Consider the following 10,491-nt stretch of genomic DNA (forward strand, 5'->3'; position numbering starts at 1 on the left):
GCAAGATGAGAACACTGATGGCAGAGTTCCATTCTCTTACTATGATTCTTGACGGTTTCTAGGAGCACATCAGGCATAACATGAGTACGAGTTATTTTACGATCTAACCAAGAAAGAAAATCATATAGAAAGATCATTCAAGGTTGGCAATCTCAAAGCATAAACTAGTTAGAGCTACTAGGAGAAGGATTATGACGAGTTGGACAAATCTCAAGTCTATGTTTTATCCTTTGCTTAGGCCAACATAATACAAAGCAAAGATCATAGCAAGCCATGGGAAAAGAAGAATAATGATGGGGACAATAAGTATAATAAAACATGGTCATCTAAAAGGGGTCAATAGAAGATTCTCGAGGTGGACCAAAGACAAGAAATTTACCCTCATAGAGCAAAACAAAGAGGAGCTTCAATTATCTAGAACCTTTGCAAACTCCCAAAGGTGGCAGATCCTCTTGAGGTGAAAGGAAAGTACAAGGATCAATTCTAAAAATTTCATAGGAGTCTTGGCCACAACACTGAAGGCTGTATTCCTCTCAAGCACATTATATAAGATTGCATAAACAAGGGACTTTTGGTAGAAGAAACAAATCCTAAGAAAAATGCTGGAGACTAAGTTGAACTTGTTATTGTTTTATTTTTTGTGCTTTCATATACATTGTAAGGATAGTAGCGGTCCCCTCCTCAATCCTTTGACCAATAAAATTGTTTCTTTTTTTAATTTGAATCAAATGCCTCTCTTTTTTTATATGTGGTACATTTCTGTCCATTGTTTGGTGGCCATACTCATTTGTTTCCCATGATCCCAACACTCCCATTGCTGCTCTTATACTGGGGAAATTCTCATATGTTAACAAGGCCTGCGAAGTCCTTGAGAATTGGGGAATTCAAATCCATGATCCAGAGGACGTAAGGAGAGGGGTTGACATCCATCTAAGTGATATGTGGCACAAAGAGCAGATGATTTGGGTACGAGATCCACAGACATCAAAAAACTTGAACACCCGCACCTGTTGAACAATCTTTGCAAACACAAAACTAGTATACTTACATGTGCATACAAATACATGTGATTGCACCAAACTCTTATAATGCATGCCAAACTCACATATTTTGATGCCCCCTCTAAAGCTAGTATTGCATTGGCAAGAAATCCCTTGTTAAACCTCCTTGATAGTCCAGTACTACAATAAATGAAACATTTGTAGGTTAGAACTCATTCTCATGTGTATACAGGAATATGTAAACACAAATCTTTGAAGTCATGTACATGGGCATACGAGAAGCCATGATCACAAACCTTGAAACTCATACTCACATGCATACATGAACATGTGAGCACATTAGAACTTGCACTTTAGTGCACACAAGTCATGCTTCGGTGCACACAAGAACACCACAAAACACCCAAAATTTAATAGCAAAGCACCATGCAAATTTCAAAATAAGTATCTCAAATGAGACTTGTTTGTGAGATTTTTAACGTTTTTAAAAGAAGAGAAATTTCTAATCGTAGCTTCAAGAGCCTAATGAGCAATGATCTTGACAAATCATGACATGAACAAAGAAAGAGATGCTAGGTGGCATGAAGAGAGCTGACAATTAGGAAATATCATTGTTCTAGATGGCTAAAAGGCTGCATGGATTTTAGAAGAATTTGTACAAGAACAATGATCGAAACTGACTCGACGCAATCAAGATAGATATTAGAAAATGAGCATTGAGAAATGGATTTGAGGCAAGTGTAGTTGTTCCATTAGATTAGTACTAAAGAATAGTAGGTGGGCATAAAGCTTGATTTACGTCTTTCTTGTGAAGTTATGTGATCTATGAACATTTGTCTCATTATGTCTTTTAAGGCCTTTTAAACTCGAGCAAGTAAGTTTGAGGGGTGTTCTACACCTGGTATCCTAAGGCCAACTAGTCTGAAAGTTAAAGATTTGAAAGCTCACTACATGGGTATAGTAGAAAGTTCGATATGCACAACATTGCACAAGATGGAACTATACATGATCACCAAAGTAGTGGGGACCCATAATAGCTTATTGGGTGGTAAAATATTTTTCCTGCAAGTGAAAGTTGGCCTAATAAAAGAAAGAATAAAAAAAGAGTAAAAGAAAACAGAAGAAAGTGCAAGAGCCAAAGTAGACAAAGCAAATAAAAGAAACATAAAAGAAAAGAAATAAAGAGTACAATGCGGCCGACCTTTGCCTGCAGATAAAGAGCAAGAGCCAAAGTAGACAAAGCAAATAAAGAGTGAAATTCCTCATGGCTAGTAAGCCACTAGGTTAATGATTGCTCCATTATAAGACTCTCCATGAAGGGAAAATTATATATTTCAAATGATTATGCAATGACAATTAAGAGGGATATGCTTTTTAGAGACCAAAAACTATGGTTAGAGAAATCTCTAACTTCCAAAGATGTCAAAAGATCATAATAGGTCTCTAAAAAGGATATTAAGTTCAAGAAAAATATAACTTTGTACAAAATGCTGGATTTCACAAGAACTCGTCCTCATGGATACACAATGTCTAGAACTCGTACTCAGGGACACACAATGTCAGAACATGCTCTCACAGTTACACAATGTCTTGATGTTACACAATGTCTTGAACAAGAAACTCTTCATAATGATTCCAAGTTTTATAACTGATCATTATCTTTCAAAGAACACAAAAGATTTTGTTTTCTTTCATAAATCATGAAAGGTTTTTAAAACCAGGAGCTTTTAATGTCAATTTGTGGTTTTTGCAAACCAAAAATTTTCCCTCCTATTGAGGCATTTTAATTTATTTTGTGTTTTGTCTTTGCCACTAAACATATCTTTGTATCAACTTAGTAGCAAAGATGAGCATCTATAGACAACCTAAATTTTCACAAGTCAAAACAACCATTTTACACTTCATAAATTAAGTTTTCAATTGATTTTGTGAAAAAAAAATCAAATCTAGGGGCTTTGAACTAAACCAAATCAAATAATATGCTTTAGGTATTAGACACCAAGATTTAGATCACCCAGGTTGTAGTTACCTTAAAAAATTTTACAAAACATTCATGAAAATATGAGAATTGTTTTATACAAGATCAATCTAGGTTATTTCCATCTATATAAGTCACTAGGCATCCCCATGATAGGTTTACCACCTCGCATGTGGTTAGAAACGGCCCAAAAATGGCTCATTTTCTAGTTTTTCTACCATTTCTTGTCGTCAGAACACCTGCAAACTAGATCAAACCTATAATAGGTTCTCTGTAGTGTTACCAAAGTATTTTCAACTCCATTTTTAGTTTTCAAGTTTGAATTCTACTATTAGAGTGAGTATTTCTTGGAAACGTTGTCCCCTTTCCCTATTTTCACATATCTGTTCACCATTTTTGTTCAATTCAAGATAGTCAGCCTGAGTTGAGCTAGTATTATATTCTCGAATGCTAGATGTCACTATTCTTAACTGCAGTTCAAATAATTCCATCTCAAATTGAGCATAATCATAGTTTTCTAGTCACTCCTAGAGTGTCCGCATATGGACATCATCACTAGTGTCCGCATCTAGACATCATCACTAGAATAACGTGTTCATTTTCCACATGAAAGATAAAAATCCATGTTTCCCATTTTACCATTCACATTTTCATTTACAACTGTTAACACCCAAGATTTTTACAAGTCCAAATAACTATTTTAGCCTTCATCATTTCCAATTTGATTTTCAAAAATCAAATTTCAAGAGCGAGGATATTTTTTGGACCAAACAAGAAAGTATCACAATAGCATTGAGCACACTTATACCTAGATCACCTAGGTCGCCCAAGCGAACAATGATCATTTTGCTCCTGCGCTCAGTCATATTTTCTTGAAAGTAGGGTTTTTTCATCAGGTTTTTTGAAAATTTCCCAACATTTAAGCAATTAGGCCAATTCTAAACATTACAAGAACTCAAGAGTTGTTAGAGTCAACTGACTAGAGTTTTCTTAGCCCAAAAGTCAGTTCACTCTAGCTCAACTATCTCACCGAAATCGAGTACATGCTAATTTTGGAGTAACAAGAACATGTCAATCCGAACCAAGCTAGGATCACGAGTATCATGTATAAATCATTCTTTTTGTTTGGTTTAATTTCATTCATCTCAGTTTGAGTTTCAAAGGCCTGAGAGAGCTTTCTCTCTTTTGTTTTTGGAGGTTTGAGCTGAATTTGAGATCAACAAAATAGAGTGAGCTGAAACCAAGCTGGCATTATATCTGTCATGTATAAACCAATCTCCCCTTAGTTCTGTATGAGTTCATTCATTCTGGTTTAAGTTCAATTCAGTTATTGAAGCCCTAGAGCTCTTTTTCTCTGCCATTTTTAGGGGTTTGAGCTAAATTTAACAACCCGATAGAGTGCGCTGAAATTGAGCTATGATTATATTTATCATTTATAAATCAATCTTCTCATAGTTTGATTTCAGTTCATTCGTCATAGTTTGAGTTTAATTTAGTTTCAAAGGCTATGGAGCTCATTCATAGTACTTGCTACTTGCTACACTCTGTAAATAATTGTTGAGCTCAATTCAGGTAAATTAGATCAATTTTTTTTTATTTTTCAACATGTCTTTATAGGTAAGTTACTTATCCAAGCATCCCCAATTTCACCAGTGACAATTCCAATAAAGTTAGATTTTTATAGCCCAAAATCACACATGAGGGTATTTTGGTCATTTATTATAATACATGTATTTTCATAAAACCTAACTTAGCAGTCACATGAGCCTAAGTTAGCTTTTTATGTACATTCACATGAATTCAGTAGGCCTAGGTCTAGAGCTTATACTACCATAATTTCTCACTAAAACCAATGTTTTCCAAAAACAGCTTGCAGGCCAAGCCTATTAAACCTATGCCTAACCTAGCCCTGAACCCAGTAGGTGGAGCCAGCCTCAATTCACATTTCAATTTCAGATTCCTCATCCAAATTTCATTTCCAAGTCCAATTTCTATACCTAGACCCCTAGATCTCATTTCCAAGTCTTAGATCTGTGATATAGTTTCACATAAACCAATTATTTCCAATTTCAAATTTGTGACTATCAAATCAAGATAAAAATTTCATTAGCATATACAAATCAAATTCTAGAATTTATTTAGATCCGAACCTAGATTTCATTCCCAATGTCAAATCCAGATCCAGGATCCACATGTAAGCTTAATGCACGTTATATTTCAAGAACATGTGAATTTCTCACTCCATGCTTAATGTCAATTTGCATGAAAGAACTTGAAAATTGTGAAATTCTTTACTGAGCACTCCAGCATAGACAAATTGAAATCATTATCCATATGTGGTCAGAATGAATATTTTTCTGTTTCATTGTTATAAACTATGGTTTTAATGTGTGTTTTCTCCTCTTCATATTGTTGATTCGTTTATTATCCACGCTCAATGTAAATCTGAATTATTTATCATGAATCGATCAGGACTTCTCTGTCCATGCACTGCTTTTCATGGAATTGAATTCAGAACATAGATGAGATTGCAACGGACATTTTTTCGATTGAAAACACATTTTAATCCAAGGTTTTGTGCTTCTTGAAGTGAGGATGAGGTCTAAGAGTTTACTCCTAGATCTCAAATTTTGAGGAGGTCTCCCCTCTCTCTCCTATAAATAGGGCCTAACCCTCTCCTCTCTCATCACACTTTGAGGTTGCCTAGAGAAGCTCATAATAGTTGGTTTAATTTCAGCTGGATACTCATAAGGTTTAAGAACAAACAAGTTAAATTTTTAGAGTGTTGGTCTAAGTCTTGGTTCAGGCTACATTAACACTCAACTTAAATCCAACCAATCTCATTGTAGAGGTCGTGAGGGCAGGCTCAGGCAAGCCTCCAAGATTAGGTAATTCTTTCCCTCCTTTTTTTTTTCATTTTCAATTTATTTTGTTATTTTGTTATGCATGTTTTAGTTTTCTTTTTGCTTTTAATGTGCTTAGTTTATTCTATTTTCTTACTTAGTTCTTAGGTTTTCTTTATTTGCTTTCATAATATTTTAGTTTAGTTTATTTTCTTTCTTAAGATAGATTTAATTTAATGCCTTTAGGATAGGCATAGGGGTTAGGTATGCCACTCTCTTCCTTGTTTCCTTCTTTTAAAATGTACGTTTTTGCCTACTTAGTTTTTGCTTAAATCATGCATATAGATAATAGCATTTCTTTTATGCTTTCACTTAGTCATGCATTGCACTTGATTACCTTGCACCCACATGCACCTTTGTCAACAACCAGAGCAGGTTATCCTAGTAGCATACCCTGTGGCATTAGCCCAAGTATGTGAAAAACTGAATCTAGCATGGACCTCATACAAAAACCCTTTCAAAATCATAAATTTCTCTAAAATGTTTTCAAAATCAACTTCATTTAAATAATTTTAAAAACCCTAGGTCATGTAGGCTTGGAGTCCTACCCTAGTCAAGTTCTCTAAGACCTAGCTCAAACCGGCCTTAGAGCCAACTACTTGTGAAGCTAATCTCATAATTTGACCTAATCAACCTCCTTAAAACCCCATTCATATTAGATTAATATCATGGGCTACATGATTTTATTAGGATTAAACTAATCTTTTTCAATTCGGCTTGTCCTAACAAACCTAGTTTAGACAAGACTGGATCCAGTCCTTTTTGACCGGCCTAGGCCAAGTCATCTTGATCAGATTTGATTAATCTTCAACTTAATATTTAACTGAAAGCTATCTTATTCCAATATGGATCTTGAAAGTAGGATTATGGATTCTAAAAATTAGATCATGAATTTTGGATCATAAATCCCAAATTATGGATCTCAAATTATGTATCTTGAATTATGAATTTTCGATCTCAAATCATGGATCTTAGATTTCGGACTTTGGATTTTAGAATCAAATTTCACATAATGAGTTTTGGTTCATAAACTTTAGTTCAATTACCACATAATCTTACTTGAGTATAGAATTTTGAACCTTGAAATCCTCAGATTCAAAACTATTCTCTCAGAATTTGGATTTTAGGAGGTCCAATTGTAAATACAAGATCAAATTTACTAGATCTTTGACCTTGGGTTTTGGATCATGAGACTGAATTACATGATGTGACATTTTCTGACTTCCTTAATATCTCATTTCAATTTTATAACATAAAATCTCTTGGATCCTGATTACAAGTTTTGGATTCAGATTCATTTTCTCCCTAATAGGTCCACGTCCTACACCCAAGAACTAGTAGAGTCCACCTCCAAGTCTATATGACCTAGTTTTGCATGCATCATATTAGATTTAGAATATGGATTTGCATTTATTGGTGATGATTTAGAGACAAACATACGTCACAATTTATTCTTGTTCATAAGTCTATTTCTAGACCTACTTAGATTTTTTATCATGCATGATTTTAAAACTTGAGCAGATTTATCTTTCATAGGTTTTGGACAACATTTAGACTTCCGAAATGAAACATTTAGTCTAATCCTTGGTCTGATTACCCTGGCAAAGGCATCAACAATGGTCAGACCTTGTATCAATAGGTCAAGTTCTGTCTGTCTTGGATTCCCACACATGGGCAATAGAGGTGAGTATAGAAATTTCATCTCATATAGTCTTTATGTAAGATGTAAAATTTTACATGCTACAAAAGAGGCAACCGTGAAGAGACTTGTCACTATTTGATTAGCCAAAACGTTTTAATTTTCTATGTTTTAAATGTTATCCCACCCTTAGAGCCATTTAGGTATCTTCATGGTTCAATGTATGCATATATGTTTTTGATGTGCATTAGAACTTGGAATTGAGAGAGATTTTCCATGCTTATATAGATGTTTTATACAATGTTTATTTGTCTCATTCATTTTAACCCACATTGCATTAGAGTCAACAATTTGTTTAGGGTACTATATTGACTAGGTGAAATAAAACCGGATGTTTTGTCTCAAAGATATCAAGGTCAAGACATATGCAACCCATGCAAGGTTGTCCCAATCTGTCATATCCATGAATGGAAGTTGATGATGGGGTATAGTCAGCTTGCCTTATGCTGAATGTGCGGGCTGTCAGCTGTGGACAAATGTTTAAGTTGGCTCCTCCATCGATTAAGACATGAGAAATTCTATTGCCATGGTTTCGACCACTATATGCAAGGCATTATTATGCAATGTTCCTCTAATTGATAGATCTTGGTCACAAACATGATCAGACCATTGCAATATAGTCCAAAAGCCCATTTGTGTCCCCAATTAGGGTTAAATTTCTCTCTTTTCTCTCTTTTTGAGATCCCATATCTATGACTCTTAATCAACCCGTGTGAGTACTTTATTTGCTTGGTCTGGTTTGTTCATATCTAAACCTTTTATCATGCATGAAAAGCAACCGAAAGAAATCCAAGGATGCCTTGTTCCTTTTGTTTGTCTCCATGATCTGATGACCGACTATAGAAGTTGTCCCTTTTTCATGTTTAGGAAAAGGTTTTTTGAGAATGTCCGACAGTTCACTGATGGCCTTAACAATTTCTTCATCAACTATCTTATACACTATTCTTTAGCACAAGACAATCTTTTGTATCATGCTCTAGAGCACGATGAAATTTACAAAATTGTTCTTTGTTCTTCTCATCATTGGGTTGGGGGGGATTGGAAACTTTAGGAACAAACAGAGTACCTCTTTCAACCGGCTTTTGCATGATTTCCTTGTAACTCTATTTCAAGGGGGTAAACTTTCTGTCATATCCCCATCTAGGATGTTAGTTCTTAATAGGCCTGGGCATGCCGGCCCGACCTGTTTAAGGCCCATCGTTTAAGGCACGGATTTGGATACGGTCGGCCCGCTACCCGGCCCGATTATTAACGGGCCGGGCCGGGCCGAGTACCGGGCTGGGTCAAGCATGTCCGAGGCCCGACCAGGCCCATTTTGTTAACTCCAGGCCGGGCCGGGGTGGGTCGGGCTCGTTCGATTTTTAATCTTTGTTGTGCTCAAGAATCATTTTGAAACGGACAACCACCTTTCAACTTAGACTTCTCACCTACTCAAACGAGATTGCAAATGCTGGAAAGGAAAAAGAACTTATAACGTTTGTTCTAAAAGTGAAACGGCATGACCTGTTGAAAAGTGGACCAAAACCCTAATTCATCCAAAACCCTAGCAGACCAGTTTTCAGAACACACGCAGAGAGAGAGAGAGAGACTGAGTGAGAGAGAGAGGAGCGAAAATGTCGATGTCCAAGAGCTCCAAGATGCTGCCATATATAAACTATAGGATGAGGGTGACGATCCACGACGACCGGCAACTCGTCGGGAAGTTCATGGCCTTCGACTGCCACATGAATCTCGTCCTCGAAGACTGCGAGGAGTTCTGGTGCCTTCCCCCTGTCAAGGGTAAGAAGGAGGAGCATGAGGATCGTCGAACCCTTGGCCTCGTCCTCCTCCATGGTGAGGAGGTCGTCTCTCTGACCGTCAAGGGCCCTCCCCCTCCCAAAGAATCCCGCGCCACGTCCGTTGTTGTTGGCGTCAGCCCTGGTGATGGCAATGGCAACGGTGGAGACGGCGACGGCTAACGGCGGCGACGGTGGTCGATGGATAACTCCCTTTCCAATGAAAAGGGAAAGAGACTTAGGTCGAGTTACCTAAGCACTATCGGGCCCCAACGGGCCCCAATTTATAACTGGGACCCGGCCCGTTTTAATGTCGGGCCGGGCCAGGCACAACGGGCGAAAGCTCAATGTTAGCAAATCGTGGCCCGGACCAGGGCCCGTTCCGGGCTGGGTACTGAGTACCCGCCGGCGATCCGTTTTGGTGCCCAGGCCTAGTTCTTAATGCTAGTGCTGCTGCTATTGGCTTTGTTTGCAACTCCTTTATTATGCCTTAACATTCTTGAAGGTAGCGGCATTGGTTATGATATTAGCAGGAGTATTATGACTTTTGTTGTTCTTCTTATTATCTTTTTTTATGTTTTCTCAGAATAACAACGTCAAAAGTTTCATTTTAAATCCTAGCCTCGACATATTCGGATCTCTCAGTGAGATCACTAAAAGATTTAATTGGATTCTTGAAAATAGGGCTCCTTGATGGATACATCAAATTGTTTTTAATTAACTCCAATGCATGGGACTGAGAGATTGGGTTTCTCATCTTGTTACAAGATGACTGGCAATTCTTAATAAAATCCTGACCTTCACACTAGCCTATGCTTCAAATACCATAAGGTGGTGATTGTTGGTGTAGTTTCAACATTCTGAATAAATCTTTTGATATTTGATTACTTTGTCAAAATTCTTTAGTTTTATAGGGTTAATGTGCTCCCCTACCACTATGCTGCAATTCCTTCTAAGCTTCTAGAGAAGCAAAACAAGAAAGCTGTATGATTGTTATGAAATTCATAACATTCTGCAAAGTATGATTTCACGTCTCCATGGCTGTCAAATTTGATGAATTTTTTAGGCAAGTTCTTGATGTTATCACTTTTTGAAGCTCTCGTAGAAGTCTTTGCAAATGAAATTTATTTTATTC

The 10,491-nt window shown here is 36.8% G+C and overlaps 1 protein-coding gene across 1 annotated transcript; it reads left to right on the top strand.

The window, feature by feature from the left end:
* The first annotated feature begins 9,194 nt into the window (after positions 1-9,194).
* Positions 9,195-9,539, top strand: LOC116256590 (uncharacterized). The gene has a single exon (XM_031632991.1). It carries the CDS (start codon positions 9,195-9,197, stop codon positions 9,537-9,539), a length of 345 nt encoding a protein of 114 aa, XP_031488851.1.
* Positions 9,540-10,491: the final 952 nt, after the last annotated feature.

Source organism: Nymphaea colorata, chromosome 6 (assembly GCF_008831285.2).
Source record: "Nymphaea colorata isolate Beijing-Zhang1983 chromosome 6, ASM883128v2, whole genome shotgun sequence".
NCBI classification, from domain to species: domain Eukaryota; kingdom Viridiplantae; phylum Streptophyta; class Magnoliopsida; order Nymphaeales; family Nymphaeaceae; genus Nymphaea; species Nymphaea colorata.